Raw genomic sequence first — 22079 nt, forward strand, 5'->3', positions numbered from 1 at the left:
GTGTTGGGAAGCTGAGGGTTTGGTCCACCTAGCAAGAAAAGTAGATAAAAGGGCAGTTACAGTTCCTTTGATCCTTTCCTGCACACATTATTTGAGTTAAAACTGAGGCAGACAATCTGACAATCTGTGATGGCGTATTACCGTTGCCTGACGTCGAGCAAGTCTTCATCTACATCATAAAGGCTTTCTTGATGTGATGAAATAAGTAATTCTTTGATGGTTGAAGCTGGAAAATATATATATATTCTGAACAGCATGAGACATTTTCAAAAATATCATTTCATCTATCATGTTCTTATTCTGTAATGATAATATCAAATACACATGGATCAAAGTAATTTGTTTCTGAGAAGCTACAAAGTAGTTCACACTGGGAGTAGTTGAACACGAAAACATGACTAAGGAAATATACTGTGTTTGAACTAAAAGTAGAAAAAGGAATAATAAAAACAATAATTAAATTGAGAATTCACATGTGACGTTTCATTTTCAGTTTATCAGTGAAACTGTTCAAGTGTCATGTATTTATGTGAGCAGACTAAAGACACGGCGATCTCAGGGAGAAATCTAGGACATTAAAACACGATGACGTTAATGCTGCGTAAGCACTGAGCAACACTTGTCCTTTTCCACTGCACAAAGTTCAAGTGGCTCAGTACAAATGCATGACCGGGGCGTTCCTGCACAGCAGTCAGGATTAAAGAAAAAATGGAAGGGGAATGGTCAAAGGGGTTTCAAGGATGGGTAATGTAAAGTACAAGTGAAAATGTGTACTTTCTTATTACAGTGCAAAACCAATAGTAATCTGAGTAACAACCACAAGTAAAAAGTAACTAAACTGTTTGACTCACTAACAACATATGAAGCTTGTTAAGCTACAGCCAGTTTAAAGAAATATAGTTAAAGTACAGCAGATTATGTTTTGTTCACTTCTGCCACACTGCTTTGTACTAATGTACAGTACTTTTTAAATTTTATGTGGTATTTCAGTCTCTTTATTTTAATATTTCAAAATTTAAATATTGATAACTTCAGAACTATCCATATGTTTGTGTGTTTTTTAAATGGTTGGTATTTCTAATAGTTCCAAGTGAATTTCCACTGCTTTTCAGATACTCACTTACCTAAATTAACTTACCTAACTTACTTACTTGAAAAGAAATGGATGCCATTTTGGAACATTATATTAAATTAATTAATTTGTCTGGTATTTGGGCGGCACGGTGGTTTGCGTGGGTTCCCCCCCAGGTACTCCAGCTTCCTCCCACAGTCCAAAGACAGTTAGTGGGGATAGGTTAATTGGAAACACTAAATTGCCCATAGGTGTGAACGCGAGTGCGATTGGCTGTCTCTGTGTTAGCCCTGCGACAGACTGTCCAGGGTGTACCCTGCCTCTCGCCCTAAGACAGCTGGGATAGGCTCCAGCGCCCCTTAAAAGGACAAACAGAAGCTGTTAAATGTTAAATGAAGTAATTTGTCCGGTATTTGCAGTTTTTATCATTAACGTAGCATTCAAAATGTTGGCATTAACAAAATATTAAAATACTGCTATAATTTTTAAATCATTTGATTTTAAATGATTAAAATAAGGCAATGTTATCTTACAAAAGGTGAAAGCGTTCACTTGAACTTCACTGTGCAGGAACATTGTTTGTTTTAATGTAAATGAATGGGTGCAGAATCCTAAATATTTCTGCATCCAGTCAGCTTATTTAAGCAGTGCATCAAAAGAAAGAAGAAAAAATACAATAACATAATTTTCTCTTAAGAAAAATATGCCTTCCCACTGTGATATTACTTGGATAGAAATTTCTAAGAGGACAGTGCATGGCACATTACTAAAGTTTTCTGTAAACCAGATCTATTGTATCCAACACTTCCAGCTCTTTTCTCTGAGGGAGAAAAGCAACTTCAGCACTGACAAAGAATTTGCTACATGAAGACAAAGTTCTGGTGAAAGAAAGCTGATAGTGACCCCAAAGGAGGAGTAATCTTTAAATGATTTCTCAGAAGTAAAAACAAGATGAAACTCTTGGGATGATGTGTGAGCGCTCCCTCTCAAGGCTCTCTGGGTTAGCCTTGTGATGGCGTCAATCATCTCGTCCACTGAACGAATGAATTAGATAAGAGGTTACAAAGACGTATGGACGGATGTTTCTAATGAGATGACTGGGAAAAGAATAGAAACGTGGACTGAACCATCTCCATGCTGGCCAAGTAGCATCCCATCCTTGAGAGCCATGTTTTGACGTTGTTGCACAGTCACTGACCTTAGAACTCATTTAAGGGCACTTAAAGACCAAAGAACCTCTTTCCGAGTAACTTGTGTTATTCCAAAGAGTCCATGTAGCTCAAGTCATGGTCAGACTTAGGCCTTTTGGGGTACAATGACCTGACAATTTGGCATCACTTACTTTGCTTCCACTGAAGCCCTCAAGAACTATTTATCCACCCAGTGATAGTGTTCACTGTGTTCTTATCTGAAGAACAATACTTCAGTACCAAGTAAAAATATGTCCTGATACTAATATCATTTAACCCTTGTTCTCAGTAATGACTAGAGACACTGCCTAAAATATCTCTGCACAGGCTGCTCCATAATAAATGTATTGCGCCAGTGAGCAGTATGAATTATATTCTGAAATCTGTTTTCTGGGTGAGAAGAAGCTGGTTTCAAATACTCCAAATTCTGAAATTATCCTGAAATGATGACTTGGTTGATTACAGGTTTCACTCCAATTGTAAGGCTAAGGAAGTTGAAAGCTGCGTAAAATGTGCTTTCCTATTTTATACGTTATAGCAGCGCCCAAAAAGAACATCAGCCATTTCACTTCTTCCAGTTAAATTCATGAATTGTATCTAATGTTTATGAATGATCAAATGTTTTTCATGACACTTTCAGCAAGTACTTAAAACGCAAAAATAAAAAAATACTTACCGGTCAGTGTTTTGACATCATCTGCTGTAAAACTTGGCATAGAAATGCAGGAAATCATTACAAGACAGAGGGAATGAAAGTAAGCCATTCTTATTGTCACCAACAATCCAAGCTGCATCTGAGTGCTGTGTTCATAGTGCAGCGTGCACCTATATACTGAGAAACCTGGGAGCTCAATGCCAAGGTTAAGTAAACCAGCTCACACTCGAGTAACTCAGAGACTTGGTGTTTCTCTTGTTCTCACTTGAAGTATTTTTACTTTCTTTTTTCCCCTTTCTTCTTTTCTTTTTGTTTTTACATCTTTTGTAACAAACAGCTTGAAAGTTCAGTGATTTGTATTCATTTTAAGTGAAGATAAACTCTCCAGCTGGAGACATTGCTCAAAAGTAATTGACTAACAGAACTTTAAGTACAAGGATTATTTTTAATTATTTATGAAAATCTTTTGCAGTCTGGAACTGTTTGATGTTTCCTCCCTTGAGATGCTCTGCCAGGCCTTTACTGCAGTGACCTTCAGTTGCTGCTTCTTTGTGGGTCTCCCTGCCTCCAGTTTTGTATTCAATAACTGAAAAGTTGTTCTGTTTTGTTGCGATCAGGTCACTGACTTGGGTGCTGAACAGTATCCCATTTCTCGAGAGACTCGGGTTTGTTTTGGGTCATGCACCATGAAGTGCCATCTTAATCAGGTTTGCATGATTTAGTTGAATCTGAGCAGAGAGTATACACCTGCACTGCTTCTGTCAGTAGTCACATCATCAGTAAACACCAGTGACCAGCTTCCACTGATAGCCATGCATACACATGCCATAACAGTACTTACACTGTGTTTGAGAGATAATGTGGTGGTATGCTGTGGATCATAAGCAGGTTCATTCTGCCACAAGATAACCTGGGTTTTATTTGTCTACAGCATTTCTCCAGGCCTGTGCAAACTCTTTTAGACGTTTCCTGACAAATCTTTCTGGCCTTCCTGTTCTTGAGTGGAAGCAGTGGTTTGCACCTTGTTGTAAACTCTGTATTTCCATTCTTGAAGGCATCTCTTGATTGTAAACCTTGTCAATAATATGCCTACCTCCTTGAGAGTGTTCTGTTCTTGGCTTGGCCAGATGTTGTGAAGTTGTTTCTTAACGTCTGTGATGTTTCGGGCCTTTTAGTGCATTCTTTCTTTTGAAAACAAGATTTATGACTTGGCCAGTCCTAAAGGTTTTGCTCTCCCTCTCTGGTTATTTTGTTTTATTCGGGCTAATAATAGCCTCCTTTCCTTGCGCTGACTTCTCTTTGGACTTCATATTCAAAATTAAATTGAAAAGCTATAAGCTCGAGTCAAGTTCAGATACAGAGTCTACTTTATTTGGCATGCAATAGACAGGTGACAGGCCTCACCTGGTCATAAAACCCCTTGTCAGTCAAATTTCTGATTTCTTTTTAGCCTCTTTCAAGTTTTATTAATGAAAAATCTACAGATCAACCACATCATTATTTTGTGATTTAAAATCAATTGTGGTGTTGCACAAAGGCAGTCTAGTCAATGAGGCCTGTCATTCTCAGTGTGAAAAATGAAGAAGTGCATTTTTTTTTTTTTTTTAATAAAAAAGACTTTGGAGGGTGACTACACTTTGTGCAGAAAGATATGATTATATTAAAGTCAATGGATAAAATGCCCAATAACTGTTTGCAACTTACTTTAAAAATGTAGCGCACTCTGTATCATTTATTTCTTATACTAATTTACTAACTTAATATACTAATAAACTCACCAATTAAACATGAAAGAGGATATAGATATAAGAGAAATCGTTGAACTCATTATAAATGGATGTATCCACATCTCTGTTTTCACAAAGCCATCTCCACAGGGCACCTTTAAACAGAAACGCAAGTGAAACTCAGCTATATGAACCCCAATAACAACCACTTACTTAAATAAGATCTCGACAATGAGTTTCAATTTTCAAAGTTAGCAGTTTAGTAGAGATCCGTGCTGTTAATATCACAGACATTTTTTTTTTTTTTTTTTTTTTTTTTTTGTATGTAGACATTTTTATAATGATGCTATTCATTTAATCCATGTTTTAAAAATGTGATGCGAAGCTGTTGTGCTGAATGTGTTGGCTGCTTAAACAACATTCGACCTAGCAGACTTCCAGAAACACAATTTTGAGGTCAACTATGTACATGTGAGGGCTTGTCAGTACCTTTTTTTTTTTTTTACTGAAACATTATTGCTGTAATAAAAAGTTCACAATAATGGCTGCAGTCATTTTTGGCAGATATACAGCCCTGCTTCCTTTTTTCCTTTCATCCTACTGAGCTTATTTTCAGTTTTATATGCCGTCTGCGGGGATCAGTGACACAGAGAAAGGTCACGACAGCAGAAAATTTTCCATCACAAATACTCCAGTTAGCACACGGTTTCCAATGTTGCAAGTGGAGCCAACTGTGAGAGTCACGGCCCATTGAAAGTTGAGCTCAGTGCTTGAAATTCATGCTTGACATGTTGCTGATGTAACTCCGTGATGCTGTGTGTGTGTTTAGTGACTTCAGCAGTGAGCTGGAGATCATCTCACCTCTTTTTTTTTTTTTTTTATCACGGTGGCTGCTTTTATCTTTCAAACTGTTTAAGCCCAAACTTCTCACTAAATAAATCAGAGCTTGTAGAGGATGAAGCATGTGCATTCCTTCCACCATAGCCTGATGTATTATCATGCAAATATCCCATTTAATATCTTTTATTCAGTTTTACTGACAGTCTCTCTCTGACCGCTGTTGCTTTCTGCAGTTTTCCACTTTCACTGTTGCATCTTTTTAGAATAAAAGGCCAGCAGTAAGCACAAACTCAGTCCTTTTGTTTTGTTTTTTTACCTCTACGTTGCATATATATAAAACACTTACAGAAGGTGACAGTCAAAACTGAAGCAGCATGCATCAGTATTCAGCCTACCCAAGCCACAAGTTACAGACGGCCAGTGAAGGTACATTTTTCATTCATTTCTCTTTAATAATAGAAAATCTCTCGTGGCATCTTCATAAAACGGATTTTTATTTCTTTTTTTATTTAGTATAAAATAGTTTGATGTTAATATCTAAACGATTGCTGTGTGGACTTTGGACAAAACAAATATTTGCTCCTTTAAAAAAGTTCTTATTGTAGGGTCCTTGTGAATATTTTATCAAGCAATATACAATACCAGGTTTAAAATGTATAGCGCGACCACCGGCATCACTGCCATAATCTAAAAACACGGGAAAAAAATCAACTAACAATCTGTGTCAATAATCCAGCTCAGTACAAAAGTATGAAAAACGTGAGTGTGTGACATATACACTGTCAGGCCCAAACTGATACACTCAGTTCTGTGTCTTGGAATATAAGGGTTTAAATGTTACTTACTCTGCACATGCTCAGTGGGACGTGCAGAGTTACTGCAGAAATTCTCAAGGACAAAACTGGTTTTGACAGAACGAACTTACTTTGTGGATGTAGAGTATTTTTTTTTTTCTGCTGCTTAATGTTTTACTGACTGTGAATTTTCTTACCTGGAGGCAATCTGTTTAAAAATTGACATGAACAACCTGTGCTGTTATAGGTCTTGCTAGCAAGAATGAAATATTGCAACACAGGTGTCATAATGGGTGAAATGTTAAAAAATGGAAATGCTTCACTAGAACAAGCTGTAACGTGTCATTCCAAGATTGTTTTATCCTTGTTACAATAATTTTAACCTGCATACAGACATCTGTCCACCTATGTTATTTTCTTTGCTGTCGTGTCTTGACATTGCTGTGCTAGCACAGTAGTGGGAGAGGTTCGAAGTTGGCTTTTGTAATGGTTTATTAAATAAATTTGGGGAAAGTCCTCACACTGGGACTGCTGCTACTAAGAGACGTTAGTAGGAATGCAGCATTTCAAGTTGATCACTGCATTGATGATCAAACTGAACACTGCAGCGTTAAATGAAATAGTGATCCACTTGCAACTGAATCGGAATACACGGAAGTCATACATATAAGACACAATATTTGGAATTCCAACAAAGAAGAAGATCTAGTTGTGTTACAGCAGCAGAAAGCTGGTTTTAATAATGTGGCTGCTGGCTGTTGTTAATATTGAGGCAAGGAGGATGTACCAGGAAAATGACAGAAAAATGTAAGTCTCCAAAAGTTGAATCTGTTCATCTGGACGTAGCGTTTTGTGGGAGAAACGTTTCGTCACTCATCCAAGTGACTTCTTCAGTCTCAGCTGACTGCAGGTTTCCCCAAACCTTATAAACAGTACATTTGCATAATGACTGAAACCAGCCCACTGAAGGAACAATGGGCTGTGAGGTCAGTTACTTAATCATAATTATGCAAATTCCCATGACCATTGATCAACAATCACTGACCAAAACCCACTGATCAAAGAACACTGATCAATGGCCATGAGTACCATTCACAGAGAGTTGGGGAATGGCTGCAATCACAGCATTGTAAGATGGCGAAAGATGGACCCTTAGGCCCCCTCCTCGATTCAGAGATGGTCTTTCCCTTTTCACGTAAAAAAAAAAAAATGTAAGTCATGTCTTATGGTTTGGTAGATATGACTGCGCAGTTTGCATGCATCGGCACCTGCCCACATCTATTAAATATTTGCCGCACCTACAGTTAATTAAGAATAAGCGATCAAACTGACGTGTGGAGGTTTGAACTGTGAACTAAATGCCCAAGGGCAGGGCACACCCATAGCCTAGTCCTTATTGTCCTTCGACATACCAGGCAATCAAGAGATTGAGGCAGTGCATTGTGATGCATTGGAAACACAAATGAGTCACTAACAACAATCAGTTTATTTACTATCATAATAGAAGGGTGGGGCAGCATCACAAAAACATGACCTGACATGTCCTGGCTACCACCTTTGAAAACTGACGGCCTTTTGGATGAGAGATGAAAAACCTTAAACAGCCTAAAAGAAGCCCAACTGCCTTCAGTTCAAGCACTTTAGTCCTTCGCAGCAATGCCTCCGGGACAGGCCCCACCTGTTTTTAAAAAAAAAAAAAACAAAGTACATGTACTGTCATCGCTCACCTGTGAGAAACCAGTGCAAGCTTTTCCCTTCAACGGCAGACAAGTAACATATCCTGTTGGGTCAAACTGCTTATGACCTGTCGACCAGTGTGTGTGGAGTTGGAGCTGTGGTGTGACAGTTTGAGCAGCAGAACAGCAAAAAGGACAATGGGAAGAATCAACTCTGTTGCCCCATAGATGGCAAAAATCATTAAATGAACCAGTAAATCAATTAATATGCTGGCTGGAGAACTCCAGGCAACTTCACATAAACAAGAAAAGAAAGAAAAACCAACAGAACAAAAAAGTCTGGGTTACTATTCCCTGGTTTATTGTGGGTAGCAAAGACAACTGTACCGAGTTAAAGTTCAAGGACCAGGAGACACAGGCTAAAGGAACAGTTGCAAACAGCTGTCTGTTGACCTTGAACTTGTTGGTATTCTCTGATGGGTGAAAAGACTCAAGTTACTAACTCACAGAATTAAACTACTCAGTTTAATGAGACTGTGCTGCAGCCCAGTTCAGTTGAAAACAAGTAGTGGAACAGGCTCTTCCAATAAAACCCAGCTACCTGTGCAGCGTTTTCTTTTTGTTTTTGGAAAAGACAGAAAATGTATGTTCGGCACAAAAATGCAGTATTAAGACAGACATCAGCAGCTGGGCTAGCAGATGTTAAAGTGTGAAAGTAGATACATGTAGACCCACAGGGAGCTTTGACATGCCTCGTATGACAAACTTGTACTCTGTAAGCCATTTATTGAAAATACAGCAAACATGTTATTTAACACTAAAACCATTACAGAAAGTTGAAGATGTACAGTATTTTCATCATGTCAGGATGAGATTCAGAAAAAGAATGTAAAAAAAAAAAAAAAAAAAAAAAAAAAGACTATAACAATACTGTGAAGCTTAAAATGTTGTTGTTTGCCAGAGAAATGCAGCACTCTGGACTTTTGCCTTTTATTTGATACAAAAGATGGAAACAGTAACACAAACAACTTGCAATTTAATCCAAACCAGTGAAGTACTGAAGCCTGGCACCAGCGCTGCCTTTGTGAAGTTTCTTTAATTTTAGTCTGGGCCCGTATCAGAGTGCTGTCGAGTCAACTCGGTGGTTATTTGGAGGCTATTATTTTTGCTTTTTATTGTAAGGTGTTTGCGGTACTTTTTCAGACATGACAATACTAGGTAAACCACAGGAAGTTGGGGGGGGGGGGGAACAAAAAAAGAGTACGCTTTCTCATCATTGTTGGAAATATCCCTGTCAAAGGCCTGTTTTAATCCTGTATCCCCCTGTGACAGATCCGCTTCATTTACTCAGCTGAAATTTCTTCAATGTTATTAGGTAGACATGTAGCAAAATTCATTTTTAGGTTTTCTGTTAAACACAGTGGCAGCTACATTTTTTTTATCATAGGTGTTAAGTTTCACTCTGAATAATTAACAAATGGGAGGGGGGCAAACTGAAGAATGGAAGAACTGTATATCTTTTCCCACTGGATAATCTCTAGTTGTTTAAAAGTGAAACCTCATCTTTCCTTCAGTAGATCATACATCACCCACCTCAAGAGTCTTTTACAAAGATGTCTTTTTCAGAAGTCCATACAAAAATAGCAAGAACAAGATATACATATCAATGGGCTCTGTGCATAAAATACTGCTGATTTGCCTCAGGTGCACATCACGATGAGGACGTGTCTTCTTAACTGTTCGTGTAATTTCCAAGGAAGCTTTGACTGCACATAAAGAGAGGGTCCATGGAGGCCACTTTGGCAGCGATAAAAGAATGTATACAGTGGAGGACGGCTGTCAGATTAGCAAACTCCAGCTCCTGAAAAGCACACGTCAAGGACAAGCGACGCACTGATTAGTCCGTTATGTTCACAATCCAAATCACAGTATTTTAAAAAAATTAACAGGTAATTGTGGATTATTAATCAATTTGGTAGTTGTGGCTGATGCTAACTGCACTCTCCAGATCTGTCACAATACTAGGAGTTGCACAAGAGAATGATAACAGTGTATGTCAGGGCAAATAGCTTCTTCCTGCAAGATTTATATACAGCCAGGTCGTATTTAGACAATGACATTTTTCTTTCTGGTACATCAGAGTGGATTTTTGATAAAACGATGTGATTAAAGTGCAGATATTCAGCTTAAATTCAAGAGGTCTAACGAATGCAAGGCAGTAATGCATTAAAAAATAATAATCAACAGTCTGGTACACTGTTAAAATGAAGGAATCAACTGGCAACACTGGAAAAACCTGAACGACAAGAACGCACTCACTCTTGTCAAAGTCTGCAATCAAGAGACACTTTCAGGTAAATACAGAGGTGTAAACCACCAGTTACAATCAAGACCGAGAAGGCCAGATTAGAGTTTGTCAGAAAACATCTAAAAGAGCCTACAAGGTTCTGAAAAAAATCTTTAGACGGACGAAACCAAGACTATCTTAAAGTGGCTGCAGGAGACACAGCAGTTTGTGCTCACGGGTTCTAGACCTCCGACACTGGCTTCAGAGAATTTTCATCCAAGTATTGAAGAAAGATCCTTGACTCCTTACAAGTCTGTCCAATTACTTAGGCTCACATTTTCAGAGCTTTACATGTATAAAAATGGCCATAACTCCTAAACAGTTAATGAAATACTTGAGTTAAACCACTTAAATAAAACTACCGTTTAATCACATCTTGACTATCTGATTTATGCACGGTGCTACAGAGGCAGAGACTAATTAGAAATCCCGCACTTCAAGTCACAACTAGTGTAAAAGAACCCAACTTGAATTAAACAAGTACATCTAATTTTATTAAATTGGGGGAAGAAATGTTTTATTACCTTCATTTCTATCTGCTTGCTTTCGGGATTCTTGAAAAGGAGCTTTACCCTGGTTTTCCCATCGTCAGAGGAGCCTTTAAGTTGAGAGAACTTGTATCGCCACAGTATGGTCTACAAGGGAAGGATGAAAAAACACGGCAGAGGGGTTTCAATAATGAGCACAACAGGCTGCATGATCAAGAAATGTCATTTTAATGTGCAGTTTGTGCACAGTGGACCATCTTTAAAGTTATTTAATGAAGGATTTTAACCAGTGCAGATCTGCTAAATTAAACTCAAACTGTCATTTTAATAATAGCATATTATTCTTGAAGATATAAAAGTCCTAATGGTAGAAATTCATTTGTGCAAAATGTTAAATTTGGCTCCCCCCCCCAAATAGCTATGATTAGTGCCTAAGCAAACATCAGTGAGGAGATTTTGAACTGCCATCTCAACACTAAGAACAGTTGAAGCAGTATGCCAACAAGAATTGTGAACGGAGTAAAATGTCACCTTTGAAGTGCTTTCAGAGCAGGTGAAGCCTGATGCAAAATCTATGGTGAAGCACAGCACATTCCCCTGGCTGCTGCACATGTAGCTTTTGGACTGGTGAGAGAGAATTGACATCCATTAACAAACTGGCTGACACATTTCTGCATTACATTGCTGTACAAAGGCACTTAATACCGCTCTGCATTAGCATCCACAGCCTTGCATCGAACCCAGAGAGGAATGGTAGTCTTGCGTGCATTCACAGCGGAACACTGAATACATTTGTGGTATAGATAAATAAATAACCTGCTTAGCATTCACCATACATCTGTGTTAACCCTTCATTTTACTGTTTTTATGACAACACAAAGTATGCTTTACTTTCTAGCGGCTGTTCTGATTTGTCATACTTTGAAAAGCACAGGTGTAACTAACCCAATTAGCAATGGCTGTGTTCCATTTAGCTGTGCCAGAATTATCATGTTCAAGGTTAATGTTGCATTCACTGACATTCACTACACCCAAGTGTCACATGCCAAAATGTCCACTGTAAGAAATGTGTACAAGAATGTTACAGTATTTGATAAAGGTTCAGAGTACGGATTCAGTTTAGTTTTATTTCCTTGGTGTGAGCTGACAACAAAAATCACGTCAGTAGAATTTTTACTTTTATGTTCCATGAAGCAAATCTGCTTCACCACACCTCAATGTGTGCAACTGCATTGAGATCTGGTGCCCGTGACTTCGACCAAATCCAAATTCTGACCCTGTCACAACAGTAATCGAGACTCATCAGAACATTCGACTTTATTTCTACAGCGCCAAATCACAACAACAGTCGTCTCATGGCACTTTATATGGTAGACCCTACAATAATACATACAGAGAAAAACCCAACAATCATATGACCCCCTACGAGCAAGCACTTTGGCGACAGTGGGAAGGAAAAACTCCCTTTTAACAGGAAGAAACCTCCGGCAGAACCAGGCTCAGGGAGGGGCGGCCAGGATAAAAGACATGCTGTGGAAGAGAGCCAGAGATTTATAACAAGTATGATTCAATGCAGAGAGGTCTATTAACACATAGTGAGTGAGAAAGGTGACTGAAGAAGAAAAACACAATGCATCATGGGAATCCCCTAAATCAAATCAAATCAAATTCAAATTTTATTTGTCACATACAGTCATACACAGTACGATATGCAGTGAAATGCTTAGACAACTGCTCGTGACCTAAAGAAAAAAAGACTATGAATAGGATAGGAAATAAATATGAAAATTAAAATGAAGGGTAAATTTAACTAGGAAGGAATAAATAAAATATAAAAATTAAAGTTAAAAATAAAATAACTGTACAACAAAATACACAATACACAAATACCAGTATAGAAATGTATGAGAATATATGAAGAAATATAGAACAATAACAGCAGCTGTACAAGTACTAAATGGTAATGAAGAAATATAATGTCCAGTGTTGTGCAATCCACATGTGTAAGTGTCTTGTGCAGTGCAAATATGCTTAAAGTGATTTATTTAAGTGACTTAGTGATAAAGTGTAGGTAAAAGCCTACACCTACTGCAGCATAACTAAGGGAGGGTTCAGGGTCACCTGATCCAGCCCTAACTATATGACTATAGTTATATGACTGACTGACTAACTATACTACTTTTTCTAGTCTTCTATTGTCCAATTGTGGCCAGCCAGTGTGAATTGAAGCTTCGGTTTCCTGTTCTTAGCTAACAGGAGTGGCACCTTTTGTGGTCCTCTGCTGCCGTAGCTAATCTGCTTCAAAGTTTGATGTGTTATTCATTCCTAGATGGTCTTTTGCATACCATGGCTGGGTTTTAATAAGTGGTTGTTGGATATTTCCTTTTTGGGGGATTTTCTTTTCTTTTTGTTTGTTTTTTGGACCATTCTCTGTAAACACCAGGAATGGCTGCGTGGGGAAAAGTCCCAGAAAATGAGCAATTTCTGAAAGAAATACAGGAAGTTGCTGCCATTGGATTGGCTCATTTGTGTAACAAGCAGTTGAACAGTTATGCCTAACAAACAGTTATGCCGGTGAATGTACATATTGTACGGTGAAGAATCTACAGCAGTAAAGTGAACTATAAGCAAGGTTTCTTGATCCTTGAATTATGTGGGTATAAGGGGAAAAAAGTATGTAATACATTTAGTGTAATTTAATCTACTTCTTCCAACTCACAATGGTAAAACAAGCAGATGTACGCCAATGAAACATTGCTGTTGTTTGGATCCTCATACAAACAGCATGTTCTAATTGTATGATGGACTCATATAACCGTTTTAAACTCACAATATTTCATCAGTCATACATCATAGGCATTTCCCATGTGTAGAGCGCTTGTGGAAGTCTGACATGTTAGGCTGGCAATATCTGATAAGAAGAGCAAATCTGTTTTTGAAATGTATTTATTTATTAATTTTGGTCTTGCATGAGCTGTTGGCACACCCAGCATCCTGTGCGGCGTTCTGATAATGTCAAGACACATGACACGGGAAATCTATTTTAAAAGCTATAAATTGTTAACATTCATTTTCCTGCTGGAACACAAACAAGCATGTGTTTTCCAATTCTTTTCACGCAAATCTTTTGAAAGCACTGATGTGTAAGCTTTTCAGCCTCTGCGGAGCATTATGCCTCAAAAGGCTTCTCTTGCCTCACGACTTCATTTTTCGATTGTGCGGTCCACTCAGTTGGAATGGCAAGAAGCGTATTCTGATTTTTGTATTTGTGCTATATTTTCGCTTTATGTTCACAGACAGCAGGGGCATGGTGATTTTAATTATACAGTGCAGTGTGCAGAGAATGTGGCAAGGGACTGTACAGTCCTTTTACTGAAAGTGTTTTGTGCTCACAGACCTCAACCGCCCTGTCTTTAGTGGTGTCGTGAATTCAGCTGTGAAAGGAATGGGGTGAAAAAATGAAGAAAAAAAGAAACCCACAGTAGCAGGCCAGCTGCTAAGTTCTTTCTGTCACCAAATGTAAGACTCTGTTGTGACACGGTGAGCAGTGACTACACTTCACTAATTGGAAAGGATTTTTCTGAGGGAATTAGCAACATGAAATATTTTTAAAGAAAATCTCCTTAAGTCTGACAGAAGTAGGAGCATGTGTGTAGAAGGGAAAGAAAACACAGGACACAGGGAACGCTCACAAGTGTGAAGATCTGCTGTGTCTTTCATAATTGATCATAAAGGGCGTCGAGGAGATAAAAAAGAAGGGTGGCAACGAAGACTGTGAAAGACACAGATTCACCTTTTTACCCACTAAAAAAGGTGCTAAATACATAGTACCACAAACGGCTCCAGCCTGAGGCAACGTTTAGCTAACCTCTGACCACACCCTGTGTCACTGTGGGGGTAAGTGTACTTAAGTGACCACACCTAACAGAGATGTCACCATGTACTGGCCTGACCCAATGTACCACACAGAGACCGAGGAGAACAGGTTGTGTTGATGCAAGTTGTTCTCAGAAGCAGATCTGTTAAAAATGTCTGAGCTTGTGAGAATTTGGAACTCTACCAGGACGAACTTCCATGTTTGTTGACGAGCATGAAATGTATTTGCTAATTACACTAAATGAAGAAACTTTTAAAACATTATACGAAATTTAACACGAGGTTGTTTGTTCAGTGGCTGCATGCCTTCTAACAGGAAGCTGTTAAATACAGAAATTACCAAGATAAGATGGTGATGACAGGTGATCACACCAACAAATGCATTCCACCCTGAACCAACCCCACCCTCTGCACATCAGTGACTGGAAGAACTTCACGTGCTGGATGACAGCCAGACACACGGGCTGCTTATGTAATGTGTCACTGCCTATTGTTTCTCAAAGACTTTCACTGTTTAAAAGGGAAACAGGTTGGGTTAGTTGGCTTTTAGAATAACAGATCTTAACAATGAGTGGATTTGTAATAAAGGTTGTTGGAGATGGTTTCCATCAGGGCGGATTTTCATGACTAATTGGTTATGACCACATACTTAATGATATTAAGCCTTAGCTTTATTTGATGCTTATTAGCAAATGTTAACATGCAAATACACAAACTGAAGATAAACATGTAAAACATTATACTGTACTTTACTGTAATTGCAAACAAAGTAAACAAAAAATATTTTAAAAACAAAAATATAAATTTTTCTAAGAATTCATGTTCATTAAAATAGACTTTTCAGTGACCTGCAGCATTTTTTTTAACCCCACACTGAGGAAAGTAACTTGTAACATTCACCAACAGTTTGAATGTACTGAATGTCGTAGCTGCGCATAAAGTGTTAATTTGAAACAGGTGTCATGTTTCTCAAATTATCATGTTAACAATATTTTAAGAAAGAAAATGTATAAATCAGTTATCATCAACATCAGGCGCCTAAAGTAACACTTGATTATTTTGATAGTTTAATATAAAAATATTCAGAAATGCAAAATCCTGGGTCAGGACCCAAGTGTGAAGAGCTGATACCAGTGTGGCTGTTCTGGGTTTGTTAATTATTGCTTTTAAACTCTCTTTGTTTTAAACATTCAGCCAACATAAAAGTGCCGTGAGACAATATAGAAACGTCTTCCGCTGCCGGCTGTACATCGTTCATGTCAACAGGCCGATATTGGTTAATATCAGTGCAGGCGATAGAAAATGTCCCCAAAAATTTTACTGTCATCATTGTGGAAATTATGATCTGATGAAAAGCTCCTGAAGCAGGTAGAAAAAAACATGAAAGACGATGCACTTAAAGAGGACAAGTGCACCACCTACAGGGAAACACAGAGTTTGCAATATTCATCACCTGCAAGGAAACTTAAATTAAAAAATTTTTTTACCCCCTTTTTTTTCCCCTCTCCCAATTTTATTTTTCCTTTACTTAGTTCTTACAATATTCAATTTTGTACAACAGAGTAAGTGTTCAGCAGGAATCAATCTTCCTTTTGATGAAAAACATTTTTTTTTTTATCCAGATTTTATTAGACTAGTGAAACTGAAGACCCTAAATTGCAAAAATCACTGTCAAGAGTATGCAACAGGTGGCAATAAGCATCCAAACATATGGGTCAATCAACAATCCACCGTGTTTTACAGATGGCTGTAGACACTCAGTTGTATTGTTCTCTTGACCTCAGACATGCTGATGTTTGAATCACGAAATTTCAAATTTAGATGCATCACTCCTGTTGCCCGTGATTTTCAGTCCACTTCTTGTGTAATTTGGCGTACATCACCTTTTTCTTCCTGTTCCCTTTCCTTAAGAACGGCTTCTTGACAGCCACACTAGACCATTTCTGATGAGCTTCAGTGGAAAGTCAGATGCATTTCACAGATCCTGTGTCAGCTCTTTGCTGTATCTTTTCCCATTTTTTTTCGAGGGACGTAACTTCAGATACTATTCATCTGCTGTCGTTCATATGTTTTGGGGTTTCTTTTGTTTTGTTTCTTTTAGGCCTGACCCCTTTTCCAGTTACTGCCATTCTTTAAAGAAACGCTGCACATCATGTCAAGATATGCCAAGTTTCCGGCTACTAAAGCTTTAGGAGTCACACTGATGGTGCAAAATTACTATTTTGTGCCTGTCAAACTGTTATCGTTGGCAGTTTCTTGCATAGTCAAGTAGAGAAATGAGAAACATTATGTGTTTTTGCTTTTGTTTTATGCTTGAGGATCAGCAGCTCAGGCAACCAAACAAATCAACATTTCTCTAAAAATGGTCAAGTACAAGAGGTGGACTGAAAATGAGTGAACAAACAGCCAATGTCCCAAGAAAACCTTTGAAACCCTGTTCAAGACCATATTTACCAAAACCTATATTTACCAAAACAGTCCTGTATTTGTGAACAGGCCAAAGTAAGAAAGGTTGTGCATAACCCTAACATGTTTATGACTCGAACATGCTTGGCGATATTTCAGCTTGTAGGATACAGCGCAAGTGAAATAACATGGATTTCATCACCTCCAAATAACAAAAAGAGTAAAAATGTGTTAGAGGATGCACGCTGGGCAATTTTGTCTGTTATACCCTGTACTCATACCCATCAGCAGTGTTTATGTAATGCCCTGATCCAGTCAGTTTGAAGGTTAGTATACGATGGATTCTGCTGAGTGCTCCTCAGAAACCACAGGAGGCTCGCCTAATTGGCTGGAGAACAGAGATTCACAGGCAAATTGAAACCCTTCATCACTTTCATTGGCTTCCCAAAGGACAGTCTCCCACATTTGCATCATTAAAGACTGAAAAAATGCTACATTACCATATTTATGTTTGGTTTCATACTAATAGGGAGGGAACCTGCCCATGCAGCCTCGACTTGGTCAGAAGCATTGAGTATATAAAGTGTTTCAATGCCCTGTCCAAATGGCCAAAGAGAGAGGTTACCTGTATCCATAAGGCCATTCAAATACATGCAGAAATGTTGGGCATCAATCAGCGGTTTGACATAGATTGCATTGTTAGAGATGTGTGTCAGTCTAGTTGTTTAGCCTGGATTTCAGACTGTCCTGAATGTCACTTGCAATTTGACAATTGACATTGATGTCACATCAAGAGCGGATTCAGCCAATCATTAGCTGGCAAAGAGCTGACTGTGTGACTGCAGCATCAAACACCCCTGCATATTATCGCTCCCCTTTGAAGCTAATGTCTGGCACAGCAGAGGAATGGGATATTGTTAAAGCAAAGAAGAGAGAACGAAATCAGGTCTATTCTTCATCCGTCCTGCAGTTTGGGTTTGCTTCTGTGCTGGAAAAACACGGCCAGTTAATGTACGAATGTGTCCATGCCTTTTGATGTCGACCACAAGCAAATACATTAACATTCACAGAACTTTCTGACTGTCTTCCCTTTGTTTGTGTACCCCTTTGTCAGCCTACTGTACTGGTCACATCTATCATGTAGCACAGGCTGCACAGAGGAGACGAAACCTGGACAATCAAATTAATGCCCTGCATCTTAAGCACCCGCCGCCAAGTTAACAATTTAATCTTTGTATGGCTCTACTCAATAGGACACATTTCACCCACAAATCATCTGCCATTGACATTCTCATTTATAATAATAATGATATACTAGACCGTTATGTTATTGAAACTTGGCAACTATCAGCTGCATGCAGCAGGATCTTTAACATGTATGAAAATGAATGCTCAGTAATTGACCATTCTGGATTACTGCATATAATATTCACTGTTCTCTGCATGTGTTATGTCAATGCATGTAATTGCCTGGTGAGCCCTGTCTTCCTTATTTAGTTACAATTTCTATGTCCAAGTTACTTCTGAAACAATGGATCCTTGATTTCAGACAGAAGCAGACAGAGCAAGCTTCACATTTCTTGACAGTAATTACATACTTTTCACAAGTAGATTTTTTTTAAGCTTTTAAAATGCAAAGATAACATCTGCATGAGTTGGTTGAAAACTGCCTCTGGCTGACTATTATCTTTTTCCCAACATTGCAGTGCCCGTTTCTGAGCCAGTTTTGCCTTGATGCCTTTCTCCAGGTTTGAGAACTGAACATAACACAAGGTTACACAGCACAAGGTTCTATTTTTATGAGAAATATTTGTATGTAAAGATGAAATCAGCAGCCTGAATCATTCTTTAATTTCTTTTGCTGCTGCCAGTCTTTCTCTGTGGATATAGATAGAATCTGTTTGAGATTAATGTGCAAGATTAGACAATATTTCCAGATATTACAGCACAGAAACCCTGTAAAACAGGTCTTAAATGTGGAGCTAATGGTTTGTTCTACATGAGCAGTACACAACAAATAACATCGACATTGAGGACTCATCCTCTGAAATGGTATTTTCAACAGTCCTCTGGTTCAGTTTAACAGTATAAACAGTAACAGCCAATCAAAACTGTTACCTTCATCGTTGAATAGCTTGGCAGCACAGTCGTGTCAAATAACCGACTAACCACAGACGCAAAGCTGTAACCAAGCTACCAAAGCATTTTGTTTTGAAATTAGGTTTTCTCATAACATGTACAGAGTGCCACAGAAATGATCCTAAACTCTGATATTTTCCATAGCTCGCTTTCACAAAGTGGTGTAGGCAGAAAGGTCTTAAACGTAACACTAGATCAACACTTTAGGTAAACATGGGGCCAATAAATGTGCTGTTTAAACCATAATTAACACCTCTATAAACTTATACCTCTGACCTTTATGTTTGTAGAAAGACTGACTCAAAGTGGCTAGAGAAATGCAAGATTTAAACTGGCCTGCAGGGATGAGCTACTGCTGCAAAGCTATAATTCTAACAACTGTAAGGTTTTTTTTTTTTTTTTTTTGGTTTTTTTTTAATCCAAAACATATTTATAAATAGTTGCACTGATTTTATTTTTAACAAATTTTAACAATACATGCCTTTTTTAAAGCAGCATAGAGTGCTCTATTATTTTATCACACTACAATATCTTTTAAAGTTGATTTTAAGCGCAATATTCTATAAAGCACAGTGAACCGGCTCACTGAGAATCAGAATTTGTAGCTCTAACCGAGCCAGTCTGTATCTCCCACGGTTCGATTGTTGGCTTTTTATTTTTTGTGCGATGCACTGTGCCTGAAGAAGTTACAGTCTGGCCTGTTTGGATAGCGCAGTGCCCACAGAGCCTTGCATGAGCTACGTGTGCTCTGATCTTCTAACTGTAGCAGCAAAGTCAAACGCATGAATTAAATATTTTGTTCAGTGATTCTCCTTGTTACAATGACAGCGTGTTTGGGGTCACAAGAGTGCTTTAAGTCAACACTCTCTCCAATCGTGCACATGTGAACATGCAAAGTGCAAAAAAGTGTTAAATATAAACACTGTTGGGTTGGAGCAGTTGATTTTATGCCCCCACCCCCCACCCCCCAGCATACATGCTGAAGGCCTGATGCCAATACATTTATTCCCTTCTTTGTGACTCATAGCACATTTATGGTGGCTGCCATGAGCATTGAACTGGGTTTTTCTACTTGGAAGCATCTGATCCAGTGTTTTGAAGACAGGTCCAGATGCATCCTTCTGAAAGGCTTAGGGATGCAACATGATGTGCAGCTCAGAGAGCTCACAGATGTGCCAAACCTCCAATTTTGTTCATATTGTTCAAAGTATTCTGTTGTAAAACTGAAACAACCCATTTCGAAATGCTTATATAGATAAAAAATGAATCTCGTCTTTGTGGTTTATCCAGCTAATACCAGTTTCAGTAGTAACACCCCAGAGCTTATGGTTTGTGTGAGGTGGCACTGAACAAAGAGTAGCATATAAGCCTGCAAAGCTGCTGTGGTTAATGCCATCGGTCCATTATGCTGTGAATCAACATTGTTAGGGTCAAATTTCAGGTTATTTCAGCTCGGTAGAAATGCAAGGCAAAAACTAATTGACCTAAAATGTATATTTCTTTACAAGTTAACGCTTTTTGACTTGAAATAAATTAAAGGGAAGAGTTCCCTCAACTCCTGAAGGCTTTGTGAAAAGCATAGAGCCCTGACTTGCTGCAAAATGTGTTGGTCCACAGAGAAAACGTAGTTTCACTACAAAGGCATTTAAAGTGTGAGCTAGCTATATTTTCATGGCAAATTGTAGGGGTGGGAATGGTCATTCTGAGAACTCAGGGTTCCCTTTTCATTTTGCTAACATATGGTTAATGCAGTGAAAGGGTCTATTTTAATTAAACCCATGACATTTTCACCTAGAGAAGCAGGGAAATCAAAGTCATGAAAATACAAGAAAACCAAGTCTCAGGAAATCTGAAATTACAATGATTGCCTCTGACAACCAGCAAAGACGTAGTTTACATCCTGCCCATTCAACACTCATTCACATTCAGTATCTAAGCAAATGGATTACACAATACTTACACAAAGGGATTGTTACAACCCTCAGGAGACCTTTTTATTCTGAAGAAAAAATATGCATAATAAAAACTTGTTTTGTTAAATAAATGATGAAACAAAAGTGTGATTGTTTCTGTTTGTAAATATAAAAACAAATTATCACACTGAGTGCCAAACTCTGCACTCTTATTTAAAAATCCACTCGGAGCCATCAAACTCGTTATCTTTGGACCAACAAAGTGACACAGTGTATCAAACTGTGCCCATGTCCCTTAAGATCTCACTGATGAGAGGAATTTCTGTTTTCAAACAGCTGCTACACTCAGCTTCTTGGCCACCCATTTTAACAAAATACAAGTACACCACTGGCTTCTTTGACATAAAGTCTATTTAAAGATTTGCCAAAAATAATGGATTACTCGTAATAGCACAAAAGTGCGTCCAAAAAAAAAAAGAACTGAATGTCACCTTACACTGCTTTTTACTGCGCTAAAAACTTCTTTAAGTGTTTAAAAAGAACAAAAGAAGGAAAATGAATATAAAATACAACATTATCACCTTAAAAAGCAAATAGTGCCCAGAGACTGACCTGCCTTGGCTGAGGTTTGTGCTCTCTGAGTGCTTCTTGTTCAATACATGCAACCACAATCTTGGGGAAGATTGCTGACTTGACAGTTGTCCAGATGACAATCGACATCCTTCACAAGGAGAGTAAGCCACAGAAGGTCATTGCTGAAAGGGCTGGCTTGCTCAGAGCACTGTATCGAAGCATATTAATGGAAGAGAAAAGTGTGGTTTAAAAAAAAAAAAAAACAGCAACAGGGACGACTGCAGCCTTAACAGGATTGTCGTGAAAATTTCAAGAACAAGGGAGAGTTTTACAACGAATAAACTGATACAGGTGTCTGTAAATCAGGAGCCATCATAACACAG

General features: G+C 38.3%; 1 protein-coding gene across 1 annotated transcript in view; it reads right to left on the bottom strand.

Annotated features, from left to right (window-relative positions):
* Positions 1-8365: 8365 nt before the first annotated feature.
* sntg2 (syntrophin, gamma 2) overlaps positions 8366-22079 on the bottom strand; it is a 99797-nt gene continuing 86083 nt past the window's right edge. Inside the window, exons 15-17 of the mRNA XM_031732027.2 lie at positions 11321-11413; positions 10826-10936; positions 8366-9815 (exon numbers count right to left, since the gene is read on the bottom strand). Coding sequence (XP_031587887.1) covers positions 9687-9815; positions 10826-10936; positions 11321-11413 — 333 coding nt within the window. The 3' untranslated portion in view covers positions 8366-9686. The remainder of the gene's footprint in view (positions 9816-10825; positions 10937-11320; positions 11414-22079) is intronic.

This window comes from Oreochromis aureus, linkage group 19, assembly GCF_013358895.1.
Source record: "Oreochromis aureus strain Israel breed Guangdong linkage group 19, ZZ_aureus, whole genome shotgun sequence".
In the NCBI taxonomy this organism is placed as follows: Eukaryota; Metazoa; Chordata; class Actinopteri; order Cichliformes; family Cichlidae; genus Oreochromis; species Oreochromis aureus.